This window comes from Podarcis cretensis, assembly GCF_951804945.1.
Source record: "Podarcis cretensis genome assembly, chromosome: 13".
NCBI lineage: Eukaryota > Metazoa > Chordata > Lepidosauria > Squamata > Lacertidae > Podarcis > Podarcis cretensis.
Window position 1 is genome coordinate 13,524,963 of NC_137182.1, and position 19,989 is coordinate 13,544,951.

At 46.7% G+C, this 19,989-nt stretch overlaps 1 protein-coding gene across 2 annotated transcripts in view; it reads right to left on the minus strand.

Moving 5' to 3' along the window:
• Positions 1–897: 897 nt before the first annotated feature.
• Positions 898–19,989, minus strand: part of LOC307200760 (zinc finger matrin-type protein 1-like) — a 28,272-nt gene continuing 9,180 nt past the window's right edge. For both annotated transcript variants that reach the window (XM_079949655.1, XM_079949656.1), the window contains exons 2-7: positions 15,234–15,340; positions 11,365–11,469; positions 10,122–10,290; positions 8,125–8,391; positions 3,914–4,013; positions 898–2,767 (exon numbers count right to left, since the gene is read on the minus strand). In XM_079949655.1, the coding sequence (XP_079805781.1) occupies positions 1,948–2,767; positions 3,914–4,013; positions 8,125–8,391; positions 10,122–10,290; positions 11,365–11,469; positions 15,234–15,340 (1,568 nt within the window). In that variant the 3' untranslated portion in view covers positions 898–1,947. The remainder of the gene's footprint in view (positions 2,768–3,913; positions 4,014–8,124; positions 8,392–10,121; positions 10,291–11,364; positions 11,470–15,233; positions 15,341–19,989) is intronic.

Consider the following 19,989-nt stretch of genomic DNA (forward strand, 5'->3'; position numbering starts at 1 on the left):
TGGATGTATGATTTTTGTGGTTCATGCTGTGGCCACAGACATGATATGTGATTTGACGGTGAGTTTGGAGTAGCCCAGTGCAAAAATCCTTAGAATCCATGTGGATCCGTGCTTTGTAACCACATTTTCGCGCCATTGTGGCCCCATGAAACACTGGATGTGATTTTTTTGGTGCAGACTGTAGCCATGGACATGCTATGTGATCTGATGGTGAATTTGGGGTGACCCAATGCAAAAATCCTGAGGATCCATGGGCTTTTACCTCCCCCCTCCCAGGCAGCCTCCTTTATCTCCCCTCCCAATCCCTTGCCGATCAGCTGCTCAGCAGCTTTGTTTCAACACCCCCTTCCCTCTTTCTTAAAAAAAAAACAACACAATCTGCTTTTTGCCCCTGGACAATTCGGCTCCAGGGACCATGTATTCGCTCCATAAGACGCACAGACACTTCCCCTTACTTTTTAGGAGGAAACAGGTGCGTCTTATGGAGCGAAAAATACGGTACGTGGTTTTATGTGGTTGGGACATAGCTGCACAAACAAAAGTTAAGCGTTCATAAAAGTTGCACCCACTGCAGCTGCCCTCTTGATTTAAGGAAGTTAATTCAGGGTGAAAAAAGGACACAGGACTAGTTAATGAGGAATAGGTCGTCTCTAAGATGACGGGATTTTAAAAGATGGAACGAAAATATCCATCCATGTTGCTTTGGAGAATACTAGAGATGTGCTGTTCGGGAGTTTTCTTCTCCATTCAGCAGAAATCCAACTCGTAGCTGACTATTAAACATTTCTATTGCAGTGACCCCAGGGTCAGTGCTTGGCCTGACCTGCAGAGCAGGTGAAACATCAGGTGGAATTGTGGGAACAGGGACCTAATATTCATGGGAGCAAAACAGGAGACCGCTTTTCAGAAATCATCTTTACTGTCTACACGACATACAAGTAAAGGCAAACATTGCTTCAACCATTTCCATGCCTTTAAAGCAGGCATGAATTTCTGGGCATCTTAATTCTCATTTTAAACTGACAGCCTTTATCCCCAATCCTTGAACACTCTTAAATAGTGTTTCGTTTTCAGAAAAACCATCCTTGAACTTTACAAGCACCTCTTACCTGTTGGAGATGGTGACCATCTGAACCCAGAGATAGGGATTTTTTTTGGTTCCATGGTCCAGATCCCTATCAGGATCTGGCTTGTGGGCCAAATTTAAAAGGTGGGCAATCACTTGAGTTTACAAACCGCGTCAGGGGATGTGGTGCTTTGAAGTCCTGAAATTGGGGCTTCAAAGCACCAGTGGGCAGTGAGGCACTGCAGAAAGCAAGGTCCTCACCCCAGTTTTAACAGTGAAACCTGTTGTAGTCAAATAAACCTTTATGAGAGATTTGGATGAGGTGGTGTTAGGGCTAGGATTAAGAACTATACCTAAATTAAATGTACCTGAGATGTAAATGGTGTGTGTGTGTGTGTGTGTGTGTGTATACATTCAACTAGTTTCCTCTTCTTGGTTTAATGTGTTATTTTATACTTTCAGAACTGGAAGGGGAAAACAATTATAAAGAAGAAATGGAATAAACCCTCTCCCCGTCCCTATACTTTCATATTAAAGCTTTCAACAACACAGATATCGCTGCAACCGTAGACAATGCATAGCTTTTGGGGTTTTTTTAAACCTGCATTTAAATGCTACCGGAAAGAGTATTGCACACTAAATTCATAACGCATTAAATGCCGCTTCAGGATAAGTACTGAAAATTGCTAATTCTGTTTTGTAGAGTACAACAAAATTTCAGTTCCACTTCTTCCCTAGTGCTTTGCTAAGAGATCTTGTGCCCATCATTCATTATTTCCGAACAAGCAATTAAAAGGGGGGCAGGGAAAGTAACCTGTAATTGAAACATAAAAGTGCACAACGGTTCAAATGAACGCAAAAATTCATTAATTAGGAGAAGCTCAGAATCCCAGGATGGATTCATCCCAGAGCATCTCCTCCTCTGTTGGTCCACCGGCTTCCACCTTCTTTTTTTCCTTCTTGTGCTTCCTGCTCTCCTTCTCAGAAGATCCCTCTGTATTTCCTCTGTCTTTACCGTGCTTCGATTTCGACTCGGCACTTGAGTCGACGTCATCTTTCTTTCTCTTTCTCTTCTCTCCGCCCTTTCCAAAGTTTGCGTCTCCTTCGCAGCGCTGTTTTCTCTTAAACTTAGCAAGGGGTGGGCGGGGGTCGCCGTCTTCTTCTCCTGAACATTCTTTCTCCTTTCTGAGTGTCTTTGGCGACTTCTGGCTTCTCCTATGAAAGGTAGAGCTACTATCAGAAGACAGATGTTTGTAGCCATCAATGGATTCGGATGATGGGTTGCAATTGTCACTTTTGTAGGTTGCCAATGGAGATGCCTGCTTTTCTAGGGAACCACCTGTGCTGTGCTGAGAAACGGGTGCATTTTCTAGTTTCGGCAGGTCTCTGTACCCTGGTGGCCAGTGGGACAATCTGCTTCTAGCAGAATACAAAGGTGGACATGTTTCTGAGAAAATACTAGAATACTGCTCTGGTGTGTTAGCGTCGCCGGAAAGTTGATCCTGGTCAAATCCAAAGCCCCGTTCATGGCCATTCATGGCACCATACTCTTCCATTTGAAACTCTTCTTCTGGCTTTCTGAAGTGGGTCTTTGGTTCCAGCCCCCTTGCTTTTTGCACTTTAATATAATCTTCCAATTCATCTTGGAAGGAGCCGTATGTTTTCTTGGAGTTCGTTATTAGATTGGAAATCATGGTTTCTCTACAAGAATAAAAGGGAGAAGAGATACAATTGTGGTGGGAATGAGCAAAAATGACAACATGCTTTTTAACCAAACAAATTGGCTGAAGTCAGAAAGAAAAAGTGCCTGTGCACCAAAATGTCAGCTGAATTTTATATATATATATATATATATATATATATATATATAAAATATTTATTAAAATTTCAATAAGAAAAAGGTTACAAAAATGATAAAAGGAAAAAACAAAAAATTCAAATTACAGAAAAGATAAAAACAGTTAAAAATAAATCCCTCTTTCTATATCTTAGAATTCATTTACTTATTTTCATGACTTCATCACACCTCCCTTTTTTGTATTCCAATTCAAATAGTTAATTCAGCAAATCCTTACCCTCTTTGTTTTATCTTAGTTCTTTGTCTTCACATATTATAACTTTATATTTTCATCTAATATCAATCCATTTTTACATATTCCTGTTTAACCTTGTTACTAAAACCGCTTCATTTCATTCCAACATCATTTTAACATTCATTAATTTTACAGTGTTTCTGTAAATAATCTTTAAAATTCTTCCAATCTTCTTCCACCAACTCTTCTCCCTGGTCTCGGATTCTGCCAGTCATTTCCGCCAATTCCATATAGTCCATTACTTTCATCTGCCATTCTTCCAGGGTGGGTAAATCTTGTGTCTTCCAATACTTTGCAATAAGTATTCTTGCTGCTGTTGTGGCGTACATAAAGAAAGTTCTATCCTTCTTTGGCACCAATTGGCCGACCATGCCCAGGAGAAAGGCCTCTGGTTTCTTCAAAAAGGTATACTTAAATACCTTTTTCAATTCGTTATAGATCATCTCCCAGAAAGCCTTGATCCTTGGGCACGTCCACCAAAGGTGAAAGAATGTACCTTCAGTCTCTTTACATTTCCAGCATTTATTATCGGGCAAATGATAGATTTTTGCAAGCTTGACTGGGGTCATGTACCACCTGTATATCATTTTCATAATATTTCAGCTGAATGATTTATAGGACTGCACAGAAATCACCACCCAGCCTTTGTGAGGCTCCACTGAAAACATTAGCACACACTTCCCACACTGAACTGTCAGTCTCGTTTGCGTGGGGGAAGAGGGAGAGAAAAATGCACAGCTGGGAAAACACTTACTTTATCTGATGCTTATTTCCTTGCATGTGTGACTGGTACATTTCTATGGACGTGAGACTGACGCTGCATATGGGGCATATATACTTGCCCACTCCAACTGCTAAAAGAACAGAGGGCTGCAGATTAAACAGATTGCAGTGGTGACAAGATAATTCTCATCTCATAAACTTTACTGCACTAGCCAAAGGCCATGGCATCATTCACGAAGGGAACGAAAAGAAAAGCAACAATAACCATAAAAACATAAGGAACTGTAAATACAATAGACCACGGTCGCGTCTCCTAGAAATTATTTGTTGCGTACGATGGAATAGCAGGGGGTAGATGGAATAGCAGATAGAATGTGCCAGCTTAAATGTCCGAATCACCTTTGCAACTGACCGCTATTTTATCTACAGTGGTGCCTCGCAAGACAAAAAGAATCCGTTCTGCGATTCTCTTCGTATAGCGGTTTTTTCGTCTTGCGAAGCAAGCCCATTGACAGCTTAGCGGATTAGCGCTATTAGCGGTCTAGCGGCTTTTAGCGATCAGCTTTTTAGCGATCAGCTGTTAAGCGGCTTATCAGCGGATCAGCTGATAAGCGGCTTAGGAAAAGGGCGAAAAAAGCGAAAAAAACCCGCGGGAACTCACAAGATTTTTTTCGTCTTGCGAAGCAACCCCATACAGAAATTCGTTTAGCAAAGCGCCTCCAAAACGGAAAACCCTTTCGTCTAGCGGGTTTTCCGTCTTGTGAGGCGTTCGTCTTGCGGGGCACCACTGTAGTTCTTTTCTCCTGATCTTCTTAGCTGCCAACACATATATAGTGCTACTTTATTAAGTTACAAAGTCATCAGTATCACTCAGCAGCCATTTCACCCTTTCCACCCTGTTCAAGTGTGTTCCATTCGTAAGCAGGGGTTTTATAAATCAGTCCCTTGTTTCTACTGTATTTTTCGCTCTATAAGATGCACCAGACCACAAGACGCACCTAGTTTTTGGAGGAGGAAAACAAGAAAAAAAATATTCTGAATCTCAGAAGCCAGAACAGCAAGAGGGATCGCTGCGCAGAGAAAGCAGCAATCCCTCTTGCTGTTCTGGCTTCTGGGATAGCTGCGCAGCCTGTATTCGCTTCACAAGACGCACACACATTTCCCCTTACTTTTTAGGAGGGAAAAAGTGAGTCTTATAGAGCAAAAAAATATGGTATATATAGTGGGCATTGCAGTAAATAGTGGTACAGGTCCTCTATGCAAGGTTGCCCACACAGACAAAGCCTCTCCTTGTACTGTACTTTGCCGTACCGACCATCCACCACCACCGAGGGCATCGATTGGAATCGTAATTCTGTAAAAGCGATTCTTAGTATGGCAAGTGGGAGCTTTGTCAGATAGATTGCAGTGAAAATGAGTCCCAAGGCATGCCCAAAATGTGTCCGAATTCCTTGTGCCATCTTTCTCTGCCTATCAGTTCCGGGGGGGGGGGGGCTTCCACTATCTGTGTGTAGAATTACAAAATTCACAATGCTCTGAAACGCTTCTTGAGCTAGGGTCTTCCCCTGCTGCCAAGACAGGCTCCGGCTGACTGAGTGGACGAGACCAATCATGGACCCAACAGTCAAGATGGCGGTTTCTGCATGTGCTGCAGAGGGAAGTGAGGGGCAAATGGGGCTTCTCAACCTGGGAAGGTAACCCATCTAGGAGAAGGAAAATTCTGATCCGAAACCTCCGTTGCCTTGTGAGATATCTTCAGGAGAAGAAAAGGCTAAGGAGTAAATCATGGGTAGGCAAACCAAGGCCTGGGGGCTGAATCTGGCCCAATCGCCTTTTCAATCTGGCCCACGGACGGTCCGGGAATCAGCATGTTTTTACATGAGTAGAATGTGTGCTTTTATTTAAAATGCATCTCTGGGTTATTTGTGGGGCATAGGAATTCGTTCATCCCCCCAAAAAAAATAGTCCGGCCCCCCACAAGGTCTGAGGGACAGTGGACCGGCCCCCTGCTGAAAAAGTTTGCTGACCCCTGGTCAGTAAACCCCACACAAATCTGGAGCGGAGTTTGTAAGGTGGTTAAGACGGCACCTGGTATGTCTCCTTCCGGCAACTCCTGCAGCCAAACTGGTGCCAAATGTATTGGTGGGTCTTGTCATCTTTCATGCTGCTAACAGAGTGACTGACTTCACCCTAGAGATGCACTAATGATTGTCAAAGCAAAAGTTGTGGAGGGAAATCACCCATTTCTCAAGTGCCTGGCACCATACAGCTGAAAATGTTGATAAACGAGCACACAATTACATCATGGAGCTTTTTCTGGAATGGGTAATTTCTGACTGCAGGTAAGGGGAGGGCATTTCCGACTGGTAAATTTCTATGGATGTGAGACTGATGCTGCATATGGGGCATATATACTTGCCCACTCCAACTGCTAAAAGAACAGAGGGCTGCAGGTTAAACAGATTGCAATGAAAATGGCCCTAGGGCACGCCCAAAACGTGTCCGAATTCCTTGTGCCATATCTCTCTGCCCGCCAGTTCCAGGAAAAAGTCTTCCGCTAACTGACAGCTGGATACGGTGCCGCGTGTTCAGAGAATATTTTTTTTAATACAGTGGTACGTCTGGTTACGTACAGTGGTGCCCCGCAAGACGAACGCCTTGCAAGACGGAAAAGCCGCTAGACGAAAGGGTTTTCCGTTTTGGAGGCGCTTCGCAAAACGAATTTCCCTATGGGCTTGCTTTGCAAGACGAAAATGTCTTGCGAGTTCCTGCGGGTTTCCCCCCCTTTTTTCCCCCTTTTCCTAAGCCGCTAAGCAGCTGATCCGCTGATAAGCCGCTTAACAGCTGATCGCTAAAAGCCGCTAAACCGCTAATAGCGCTGTCAGGGGCTCAGGAGCAGAGGCACAGGGAAGAGAGGAGATGGAGAGCGAAGGGGAAGAATCCAAGGGGAGCGTAGGAGAAGAGGACAGTGGACCGAGGGATTCCATGAGCCTCTCCAGCGAATCGGAAGATTCACAGAAGGGGGCGCCAGTGGCCAGGGGTAGGGGGTTCCCAAGGGGAATGCCCCAGGAGCAAGGGGGCAGCAGGGACTCCCAGAGCAGTAGCTGGAAATCAGGACCAGCTTCCCCACCAGAGCAGAGTGGGGGGGAAGAGTCCCAAGGATCGGGGCCAGTGCATTCCCCACCAGGGAGAGAAGATAAGGCAGGGCTGACCACGCCTCCATCAGAAAGTCGGACAACGGAGGAGAGGTCAGATCCGGCCAGTGTCCCGGAAGAGGGAAGCAGTGACCGAAGTAGTGTAACGGTTAGGAGAAAGGTCACTGGGCTGTCGCGAGAGGCAAGTTCAAATGTACAGGAGCGCGGGACAGCAGAGAATGAAGATTGGGAACCGGGTCCTAAAGCCCGCCGGAGGGAGGGGGAGGAGCTAAGCGACTCAGCGTCGGAAGAGTCCAGAAAGGGCAATGCCCCAGCGGGCAGGAGGACCCAGAGGAGGAGAGAGCAGCGTAAAAGGTGGAGCAGGGCTAGGATCTTAAACTGGTGTCATAGGGGAGGAGACTCAGACGGGACTTCGCCGATCTAGGGTTTAAGACGTAGGGCTGCACGCTGTGGCTTTGAAATGGAAACTGAACTTCAATAAAGACTTTTGTACATTACTACAGCCTAGCGTTGGTCCTCTGTGAGCTGGGACCTAGAGGCAGCTCTGATCCGCTGATAAGCCGCTTAACAGCTAATCGCTAAAAGCCGCTAAACCGCTAATAGCGCTAATCCGCTAAGCTGTCAATGGGCTTGCTTCGCAAGACGAAAAAACTGCTATACGAAGAGCCTCACGGAACGGATTAATTTCGTCTTGCGAGGCACCACTGTACTTAATTCATTCTGGAGGTCCGTACTTAACCTGAAACTGATCTTAACCTGAAGCACCACTTTAGCTAATGCGGCCTCCTGTTGCTGCTGTGCCGCTGGAGCCCGATTTCTGTTCTCATCCTGAAGCAAAGTTCTTAACTTGAAGCACTATTTCTGGGTTAGCGGAGTCTGTAACCTGAAGCGTATGCAACATGAAGCGTATGTAACCTGAGGTACCACTGTACAGGGAAGCATTCCAAGAAAACATGGAATCCCCTCTGCCTCAAATGCTACAGCAACAGCCACGAAGTCCCACGAGTCTGCTGACCACGCAGCTTGGTTCTGAGCCACGCTCAGCTGATACAAAAATGGACGGCGTCTCCCTGTGTCACCTGCTTACCATTGGCCTGGGATTCCACGGGAACGGCCTCAGATCCCATCTCGCTCATCAGCTTCTTGCGCGCTTCGTTCCTTTTGTGCTTCTTGCCCACGTAGTGTTGGTGTGCCATAAGCGGGTTGTTGAAGGGCGCCGAGCAAAGCTTACAGAATTTATCCGGATCGTCTAGATCCAACGTGGTTTTACAGGATGGCGACGGGTCTTTCACATCAGTGTCCTGCGAGGCGTTTTCAATAGATGGCTCCGGCAGAGATGGAACCACAGAGGGACCTGGGAAATAAGTGCAAGGAAGGAAGGTCAGCTCTCCCAACAAAGCAGCCAGAGAAGATACATATTGGCCCTGTAAGTCTTTTGGTTACGCTGATAGAATATATTCCGTGCAGCTCTTATATATCAAGAAGGAATGCCCGACGTACAAATACCGTATTTTTCTCTCCATAAGACGCACCTGACTATAAGACACACCTAGTTTTTAGAGGGGGAAAGCAAGAAAAAAAATATTCTGTGCAGAGCATGTAAGCGGTTCTTGCTTTTCTTGCTTTAAACCCTTCTGTCCCTCCTCCTGCTTTGCTGAGAAGCCAGCAGAGCAAGAGTGATAGCTGCACAGTGCCTCTTCTGCTGGCTTCCCAGCAAAAAATGAGGGACGAAAGGGAGCCCTTACAAGGGAGCGCGGAGCAGAGTTTAGCAGCGGCTCTTGCTGGCTTTTCTGGGAGGTGGGGGAAGGGACAGAGGGCAGCCTTTAAAGAGCACGCGGCTCCAGCAAGAGCCTCCCGCCTGCATTCACTCTATAAGATGCACACACATTTTCCCTTACTTTTTAGGAGGAAAAAAGTGTGTCTTATGGAGTGAAAAATACGGTATGCCTCATCCCATGTGCATCTATCTTTCTGGATGACAAATACACGGTGGTGAGCTGCAATAGGTGTAGCCTCCTGCAAGCGGCTGGTTGGCAGGCCTAAGTCCATACTTTCTCCCTTCCCTTTCCTGCACTGTGTGGAAAGACCAGGGGACAGGCAGAAGTGAACAAGGGAGCAAAGAAGAAGGGAAATTTTGCTTTCCTTGTTCCTGTCAGGGACTGGACTGAGGAGGAATGGTGGAGACCCACCCCCCTTCCCCGCTGCACTTCCCAGAGAAGAGGGAGACAGTATAGATTTAGAACAGTGGTTTGCAGAAGGTCACAGTTCAGAGGCTGCAGAGGGGAGAAGCTGGGAAATGTTGGGAGAGGAGCAGGAGGGAGAAGAAGAACCAGGGGAGAGACAGCTGACAGACTCAGTGTCTTTGGAAAGCATGCCAAATCCTACCCCACCCTCTCCCAGTTCCTGGCGAGCATTGTGAATAGGAGAGCAGAAAGCTCAGATCAGCCGGTGCAGAAGAAGAAGAAGAGGAGGAGGAGGAGGAGGAGGAGGAGGAGGAGGAGGAGGAGGAGGAGTTTGGATTTCATATCCCGCTTTCTCACTACCCAAAGGAGTCTCGAAGCAGCTAACATTCTCCTTTCCCTTCCTCCCCCGCAACAAACACTCTGTGAGGTGAGTGGGGCTGAGAGACTTCAGAGAAGTGTGACTGGCCCAAGGTCACCCAGCAGCTGCATGTGGAGGAGCGGGGAAGCGAACCCGGTTCCCCAGATTACGAGTCTACTGCTCTTAACCACTACACCACACTGGCTCTGCAAGGTTTAGGTATGATAGGAGAGACGGAGGGTGTGGGACTTTACTCGGAGCAACGCCATCAGTGGAATGGAGAGGCACTTCTCAAAGCCTCTCTCTGGGAATACTGAATAAAGGGCTTGGTAAGAACTCTTCTTGTTATCTACTTCTTGGCTACCCACAGTGGGAGGAACTGGATTCTCTGAAGCCTGACAGTTCCTTGGATTCAGCTAAAATGTTGCACCACTTTGCCCTGACAGAGGACAGAGTGGCCAGGGCAACCCAGCCAGATACTTGGGGTATAACTAATAAAATTATTATTATTATTATTATTATTAAAAACCACTGCGTCTTCACCAGGTTCTGGTTGAGCGTTCTGCACAGGCTGTTGTGCCTGATCTTCCGACAGCCGTTTCAGCTTCTTGGTGTGAATCTTTCCCAGGTAGTGTGATTGAGCAACTATTGGGGACGTGAAGACCATGTTGCAAAGCCTGCAGTAGGTGTTTTCGTCCACATTTGGGTCCATCTGAAATCAAAGCGCGAAGACATTTAATCCACCAGTGCTAAACCGATGGGAAATTTCTGAGAGGAGAATGAGCGGGACAGAGAAAGGGAAAGGGAAAAGGAGAAAAACCGGCATATATGGTACAACAACAACAACAACAACAGGGTTTATGTCGCAGTTTGGGATTAAAAACATATTCCAGGTCTGAAAAGGTTTTGTTCTTAATCAGCAACTAGCCATATAGAGCAGGGTAGAAAAGAAGATCTAACTCCAGGCTGGATCCTGAGCTCCCCCACCTGGCTGGGCCATTCTGATAGGTGGCTAGGGACAACCACTTGCCAATCACCTGATTCCACCATGACGTCAGGTGAGAAACAAACTCCCTTTGGGCGGCAGATGCCACCCTAGGCAAGGATTATTTGCACTGCGAAGCTCCCTGAAATCCAAGCTTTTGATTCAAAGGAATAACCAGGAATGCACTCTCTAAGTATGTTCTTGATTCTTTCTTTGCACCAAAAACATTGGCACTTCCTGAATTTGGTAAAAAGGTAAAGGTAAAGGGACCCCTGACCATTAGGTCCAGTTGTGGGCGACTCTGGGGTTGTGGCGCTCATCTCACTTTACTGGCCAAGGGAGCTGGCGTACAGTTTCCGGGTCATGTGGCCAGCATGACTAAGCCGCTTCTGGCGAACCAGAGCAGCGCACGGAAACGCCGTTTACCTTCCTGCCGGAGCGGTACCTATTTATCTACTTGCACTCTGACATGCTTTCAAACTGCTAGGTGGGCAGGAGCAGGGAGCAAGCAATGGGAGCTCACCCCGTCGTGGGGATTCGAACCGGCGACCTTCTGATCGGCAAGTCCTAGGCTCTGTGCTTTAACCCACAGCACCACCCGTGTCCCTCTTGAATTTGGTACCTTTGCCTTTCTGCCATGCACGGCATGCTCCTGGCTCTTCTTCACTTTAACCACAGCTTGAAATTTCCCATTTCTGATGGCGACAGGCATAGGAAAAGTGGTCACAGTTTCCCCAAAACTGGCTGTTGGCCCAATCTCTGATGCCTGCCAGGCTTATGCTGAGGATGAGATAACATTACCTGGAAATTCACATACTGTAACTTCTGTTTGCTGGGCTCCTGCCCATCCTTCTGTTCACTATGCATGTGTAAATAAAGCCGGACTTTCTGAGCGTGTCTTTTGCCCTGGAAAACAGAAGGACTGGTTTTATATCAGGATGCACCTTGGGGTTCTCTTTCGAGATAAAATGAGTAAGGCCTGGAATATACCGTTGAAAAAGACTTGGGGAACTGCAATGTTTACTAGAGAATTCCATAGCCAGAAGAATAACAAGAAGAATAAAATCCCTCTTGCATGCCAACATAATATGGACTTGTTAAGTATGATGGAAAAGTCCCATACAGGTGACTGTGATGATAAGAAGGGGTTAAGATCAGAACTATGATATTAGGAGAAAACGCAGGAACAAAAGCAAATGATTTTCTCTGGAGCAGCCAGAACATGGGAAGTCCCATTAAATTATTTAATTCACAATATATACAGTGGTACCTCGGGTTACATACGCTTCAGGTTACAGACTCTGCTAACCCAGAAATATTACCTCAGGTTAAGAACTTTGCTTCAGGATGAGAACAGAAATCATGTAGCAGCAGCGCGGCAGGAGTGGGAGGCCCCATTAGCTAAAGTGGTGCTTCAAGTTAAGAACAGTTTCAGGTTAAGAACAGACCTCCAGAACGAATTGAGTTCTTAACCCGAGGTACCACTGTACTTGGCCTTTTTATTTTTTATGTGACGTAGCATGATTTGATATGTTATTAATTGCAATGTTATTAATGAAAAATTAATAAACACTATTTTTTTTTTTTAAGGGACGCAGGTGGCGCTGTGGGTTAAAGCCTCAGCGCCTAGGACTTGCCGATCGAAAGGTCGGCGGTTCGAATCCCTGCGGCGGGGTGCGCTCCCGCTGCTCGGTCCCAGCGCCTGCCAACCTAGCAGTTCGAAAGCACCTCCGGGTGCAAGTAGATAAATAGGGACCGCTTACCAGCGGGAAGGTAAACGGCGTTTCCGTGTGCGGCTCTGGCTCGCCAGAGCAGCGATGTCACGCTGGCCACGTGACCCGGAAGTGTCTCCGGACAGCGCTGGCCCCTGGCCTCTTAAGTGAGATGGGCGCACAACCCCAGAGTCTGTCAAGACTGGCCCCTACGGGCAGGGGTACCTTTACCTTTACCTTTTATTTTTTTTAAAAAAAAGAGAGAGAGAATTCCTTAGCAGTGAGAGAATATTGTCCCCATTTCACAACAGCAGCAGCAATTGCTTGCCAGCTTAACGTGCTTGCGGTTAGCTCTAAAGCATTAAATAGCTTGACCCCAGATACTTACGAAACCGTCTCCTCCTCTGCCAGCCTGACCACTACCTAAGCTCTGCTAGAGAGTTTCTTCTTTGCATCCCAACTGTGGCCAAGGCATGGCTGGCTGGGATGCAGGACGGCTCGCGACTCTCATTACAGAAGCTATTCCGTATGAGCCCCATCAGAATGAATGGGAGCCACGGAAGAGCTCTTTGGTGGCCTAGCACAGCTCCCGCACCTTTCTTGTCTTGTTTGGTGTAGCGCTTCCCCAGGCAATGTGACTGCAGAGGCTCAAGTGTCCCGGCAGGAGAAGGAGAAGGGAGAGAAGAAAGCATGGCAACACATGTTCAGAGGCTACTTGTCTTAGAACGCCCACAGCAGCTGATGCTAAAATGCTCAGGGGAAAACTTTAACAAGCTGTCTTAGAGAAGAGATTAAATCAAAGTGGCACGGGATAAAGAAAAATGGATCCCATGCCTTTAATATGTTGGTTCACTGGCCAAAACAATGTTATTAGCAATAGGTAAAGGTACCCCTGACCATTAGGTCCAGTCGCAGACGACTCTGGGGTTGCAGCGTTCATCTCGCTTTATTGGCCAAGGGAGCCAGCATACAGCTTCCGGGTCATGTGGCCAGCATGACTAAGCCGCTTCTGGCGAACCAGAGCAGCGCACGGAAACACCGTTTACCTTCCCGCCAGAGCGACACCTATTTATCTACTTGCACTTTGACGTGCTTTCAAACTGCTAGGTTGGCAGGAGCAGGGACCGAGCAACGGGAGCTCACCCCGTCGCAGGGATTCGAACCGCCGACCTTCTGATCGGCAAGTCCTAGGCTCTGTGGTTTAACCCACAGCGCCACCTGCGTCCCAGTTATTAGCAATAAATCAAGACAAATATTTTACTTGGGTTGGGGTGTGCGTCTCAGGAAAATTAATAACTGTGGCCCTATATTAACATGTGTTCAGGACTAGAAGCGACTGTTGCAGGACAGCACAAATATGCATCTTACATGGGATAATATTGTTACGGCCGTCAGGCGACGATGTAACCTGTTACTTGATCTTTTCCCAATGGGTAAAGGTATGTCTTCAAAGGGCACAGATGGCTAGAACAGGTTTCTTCAGTGAACAATTTTGGCTGGTGTCAGGGGTTCAGGAGCAGAGGCACAGGGAGGAGAGGAGATGGAGAGCGAGGGGGAGGAATCCGAGGGGAGCGTAGGAGAAGAGGACAGTGGACCGAGGGATTCCACGAGCCTCTCCAGCGAATCGGAAGATTCACAGAAGGGGGCGCCAGTGGCCAGGGGTAGGGGGTTCCCAAGGGGAACGCCCCAGGAGCAAGGGGGGAGCAGAGACTCCCAGAGCAGTAGTTGGAAATCAGGACCAGCTTCCCCACCAGAGCAGAGTGGGGGGGAAGAGTCCCAAGGATCGGGGCCAGTGCATTCCCCACCAGGGAGAGAAGATAAGGCAGGGCTGACCACACCTCCATCGGGGAGTCAGACAACGGAGGAGAGGTCAGATCCGACCAGTACTCCGGAAGAGGGAAGCAGTGACAGAAGCAGTGTAACGGTCAGGAGGAAGGTCACTGGGTTGGCGCGAGAGGCAAGTTCAAATGTACAGGAGCGCGGGACAGCAGAGAGTGAGGATTGGGAACCGGGTCCTAAAGCCCGCCGGAGGGAGGGGGAGGAGCTAAGCGACTCAGCGTCGGAAGAGTCCAGAAAGGGCAATGCCCCAGTGGGCAGGAGGACCCAGAGGAGGAGAGAGCAGCGTAAAAGGTGGAGCAGAGCTAGGATCTTAAACTGGTGTCATAGGGGAGGAGACTCAGACGGTACTTCGCCGGTCTAGGCTTTAAGACGTAGAGCTGCGCGCTACGGCTTTGAAATGGAAACTGAACCTCAATAAAGACTTTTGTACATAACTACAGCCTAGCGTTGGTCCTCTGTGAGCTGGGACCTAGAGGCAGCTTTGACAGTTGGTGATTACAAGCTCATGGGGATTCTTAAGACTTACCAGCCAAGGGTGAAGTAGGGTGTTTGTGGGCAAGACTTAGATTGCAACCTACAGAGACAGGTCTGAGGTTTTGCAGGTGGCTTTGAGGAGACAGCCCCCCCCCCCATTATGCTGCCTATTTTTGGAGAAAACCCCTTGGTTTTACTCTGCCTATATCTATCTATCTATCTATCTATCTATCTATCTATCTATCTATCTATCTATCTATCATCTATCTATCTATCTATCTATCTATCATCTATCTATCTATCTATCTATCTATCTATCTATCTATCTATCTATCTATCTTTGTTTGTTGTTTGTTTGTAAGTTGCTTTGGGCTGCCCTGGGCAAGATAAAAGCAACCAACAAATTTAATAAACAAATAAAATAAATGAACTGTTTCAAAGTGCAATACTCTATGTCTAGGTGTCTGCCTACTCAGTTTGAATATTTATAAACGAACAGATATTCTAAAAATGCTACAATTCTCTAGTGAACTTTCCTCCCAAGGAAATTGATCCTGTACTGGCAAACACTGAACCGTCCTTTGCTAGAGGTTAAGGGTGGGGGTGCTGGAAACACAACTGAAATATTCTGCTCCCAAAGCTTACCTCATAGTGTGCAGCCCTTTGCGATTCGAACTGCAGTACAGCTCCACAAACTTTGCAGAAAGTGTCTGTGCACAGTTCTTTCCTTGTCACTTCATCCAAAGTATCATCTAAATGAATGATTAAGGATATAGCAGTCAATAAGCTGAGTAGTGATCTGATTACCTTTTGCGTTTAGCAGAGACTAATTCAGCCCATAATTTTGATCTTGGAACTGAGGGACCTTTTTACTGAGCATCCATCACGATTTGTTTGCACAAAGCTTGCAGGGAGGTTATATAACATCCTTCTGATTACTGAACACTCATCTTGATTTGCAGAGATGTCAGTGCTGGATTTACGTATAAGCTAAAGCTATAGCTTAGGGCCCCATTCTCTTGGGGGCCCCCAAAAACAAAATTAAAGAAAAAAACCTGGATGTACATTTCCAAAATATAAGATAGAAAACAAATAAAATAAAACCTACATACAGCAACAGTATTTTGTGTTGTGTAGGCTCTTATGATGTAAGTAATGGGCCCCGCCTGCTAGTCTGCTCCCTAAAATATCACTGGTCTGCTCATTTCTATATATGCTTCTTCTTAATTGTATTTCAGTTCAACAATTACAGTACTTTGATAAAATACATATTTATTTTGTTACATGCAAATAGCTTTAGATACCTATTAGGTCCATAAATTACCATATAGCATATATTCAACACAAAAACAGTGACAATTTGTTGTTGACAAAGGACAGCTGGACATATAAAGGGCCCCATTACCTTCAGTAGCTTAGGGCCTCATCAAACCTAAATCCGGCCCTGAGAGAAATTAAGTCTTATCAAGGAATTGTTATCCCTCACTTTTCTTCCTACAAAGTCTGGGTTGTTTTTGTTGTTCTTTTGAGGGTGTGTGTGCACAAGTGACAAATCCACTTTAACCAAATCTGTTGGTCTGCGTGTTAATCCAACTGGCAAAATAGTGTGCATCTCGAAGAAGCCCTGTCTAATTCCCTATAACACCAGGACTATAACATCCACCCTATTTTTTTGTTTTTCTATTTTTCTACTTACCGTATTTTTCGCCCTATAAGACGCACACTCTCCCCTCCAAAAATGAAGGGGAAATGTGTGTGCGTCCTATGGGGCGAATGCAGGCTTTCGCTGAAGCCTGGAGAGCGAGAGGGGTCGGTGCGCACTGACCCCTCTCGCTCTCCAGGCTTCAGGAAGCTCTGCGCAACCCTCAGGAGACCGGCTTCGAGGGTTGCGCAGAGCTGCCTGCAGTCCTGGGCTCAGCGCAGCTCTGCGCGGCCATCGGGAGCAGGGTGCAAAGTCCCGCCCGGCTCCCGGTGGCTGCGCAGAGCTGCCTGCAGTCCCGGGCTCAGCGCAGCTCTGCACGGCCATCGGGAGCAGGGTGCGAAGTCCCGCCCGGCTCCCTGTGGCTGCGCAGAGCTGCCTGCAGTCCCGGGCTCAGCACAATTCTGCGCGGTCATCGGGAGCGGGGCGCGAAGTCCCGCCCGGCTCCCGATGGCTGCGCAGAGCTGCCTGCAGTCCCGGGCTCAGCACACTTCTCCCCATCGCCAGCCCCACAAGCTTGGGGGACAGCGGGGAGGCGGAGCGCGCCTTCCCGCTGTTCCCCGACCTGGTTCTTCCAGCCCCGCACCTGGGGGGAAAAGAATTTTTTTTCTTTATTTCCCCCCCAAAAAAACTAGGTGCGTCCTATGGGGCACAAAATACGGTACGCCTCCAACCCCTGTTCTGCGTAGCATCTAGCTCAATTAAGAGACACACAGAACTCAAAAGTTTGGACAGTTTTATGAGAGTTTGGTGTGTCTTATTAAAGGTATTGTCCGGTTATGGGTTTTGTAGGTTCTACTTTCCTTACAGGCCAGCACAGCCTCAGGGGTTAATAAAGGCAGGCAGCTGCAGAGAGGACAAACCTTATGCTACAAAACCCATCACTTTTGGCATTTAGGAAATTGTAATGAATTTTAGGTGGTCCTTGGGCATTGTGGACAAAGTTCAAGCACGGTAAGGATTCCTGCTTCTCAAGGGCCATCTGAACTGGTCCTTGGAGATTTGTGGCAAATTTTGCAATACAGGCAAAAACTTGTCCCAATGGAGGAGATTGAATTAAACCAGCTGCTAGGGGTGGGGAAAAGGTGCTTCTTAGATATGTGAAAAGTGATGTAAAGAAGCATGTACACTTATCTGCAATGCTTACATGTTAGGTGTTTGCTCTGGAAAACACTGGTGTGCTACTGGTATTTCCCAAAGCAATCATAAGGGATTGCATACAACTAAGAGTAGACCCAGTGAAATTAATGGGTGGACGTTTAGTCATAATACAGGTGGTGACCATTTTGTCCTTTCCTGGTCCTCAGACCCCACACATGTTGGCAGAGTGCATATAAGCACACATGCCCGTTTTGCCTTCTTCTGGGTCCAAAAGGACCCATGCGTTGGTGGCCGCGAGTTAATTGGGCATGCCTAAAATGGGACGCAGGTGGCGCTGTGGGTAAAAGCCTCAGCGCCTAGGGCTTGCCGATCGAAAGGTCGGCGGTTCGAATCCCTGCGGCGGGGTGCGCTCCCGTCGTTCGGTCCCAGCGCCTGCCAACCTAGCAGTTCGAAAGCACCCCTGGGTGCAAGTAGATAAATAGGGACCGCTTACCAGCGGGAAGGTAAACGGCGTTTCTGTGTGCGGCTCTGGCTCTGGCTCTGGCCAGAGCAGCGATGTCACGCTGGCCACGTGACCCGGAAGTGTCTCCGGACAGCGCTGGCCCCCGGCCTCTTGAGTGAGATGGGCGCACCAACCCCAGAGTCTGGCAAGACTGGCCCGTACGGGCAGGGGTACCTTTACCTTTACCTAAAATGGTCCCCGCTTGTAATGCGGACTGTGGTGGCACAAGGGGAAAGGATTTGTTATCTGACAGTGGACTCCCTTCCACCTCGTACTATGAGAAGATCAGGCTATGATGTGTACAAAGTGGTCCATTTTCAAAGCACTGGGGAAAGGATGAACAATTAAGACACACGGGAAGACAGAATTAGTGGGGAATGTGGAGGAATGTTGGAAGAAAACTTGATTTCATGTTTGGACACTTAACCGTAGACACTAAGAGCTCAGCAGCCAGAATGAAGTCAAGATCGTGTGAAAATGGGGCATTGTCAAGGCAATCCATTTGTGTTTTTGGTGGGGTTTTCTGTCTAACCATTCAGCAAATCCTAAGTCAGAAGATGCTGCTGATTAACAGAATGGCCACTTCTGGCAGCCATCTTTGTGTTGCCTGCCCCAACTCCTCTCCTGCATGCTGTACCACGCAGAACTCTTTTATATAAAAAAAGAAAAAACCACAGTAAGTGGAGGAAGAGAATGAACATGGGAACCAGTGTGTTTATGTGGGTTTCTGTCTTTCCCCCCCTTTTTTAAAATAAATTTTATTCATATTTTCCACACAGCAACACAAAAGATATCAAAAAATAACAATACACAACACACAAAAATCAACATTTGAAAACGAAAGCAACAACAAAAAAACAAAAAACAACAACAAATCCATATCTTACAAGTTAATATTATAAACACTAAAGACATTGACTTCCACCAATCCCACAGCACCTCCTTTATCTCTCATTGTGTCTTCCTGTTTTCTTTATCATCTCTATCCTAACATCTAGATATAAATCCCTCTTTCATATCCTTTCATTTCACGAGGTTATTCAGCCAGATTTCTGTCCTCGAACCTTGACTTTTGAGGTATTCATTTAGGTACTCCCATTCTTTTTTTACTTTTTGGTTTTTGTCTTATTATGTCTGTCAATCTGGCTAATTCTAAGTATCTAAGTTTATGTGGGTTTCTGTGCACATGCTTCGAGGCAACATGTGACGATATCCAGCTGAAGCCCAAAATCCATTTACATGGATAAAGATTCAATGGGAGTCAATGGCTTTCTGTAAATGAACATAAATAAAAATTTAAGTTTCAAATTTAAAATAATGTACCCGAATGTGAGGACTTGCTTGTAAAAACATGTTCTAAATCGTTATCCAGAATATAGTTTGTTTTCAAGATTGGCCAGGTATGAACGCTAGTAGCTGCTCAAATCTACTTCTGCAAAGTCTATTCAGAAGTAAGCCCCACTAAATTTAAAATTATAGAATTGCAGTGTCGTCAGGGACCCTGAGGATCATCTAGTTCAACCCCCTGCAATGCAGGAATCTTTTGTCCAGCGTAGGGCTTGAACCCCCAACCCTGAGATTGCCATGCTCTGTCAACTAAGCCTTCTCAGTCCAACCAAGTAGGTACTTATTCTGCAAGACAAAATAAAAAAATTCCTTCCAGTAGCACCTTAAAGACCAGCTAAGTTAGTTCTTGGTATGAGCTTTCGTGTGCATGCACACTTCTTCAGATACACTGAAACAGAAGTCACCAGACCCTTCTATATAGTGAGAAGGTGGGCAGGGGTATTACTCAGAAGGGTGGTGGGATTGGGTGATTGGCAGATAGCTGTGATGAGCTTGCTGACAACTCTTAACAGGCTCATCACAGCTATCTGCCAATCACCCAATCCCACCACCCTTCTGAGTAATACCCCTCCCCACCTTCTCACTATATAGAAGGGTCTGGAAACTTCTGTTTCAGTGTATCTGAAGAAGTGTGCATGCACACGAAAGCTCATACCAAGAACTAACTTAGTTGGTCTTTAAGGTGCTACTGGAAGGAATTTTTTTATTTTGTTTTGACTATGGCAGACCAACACGGCTACCTATCTGTAACT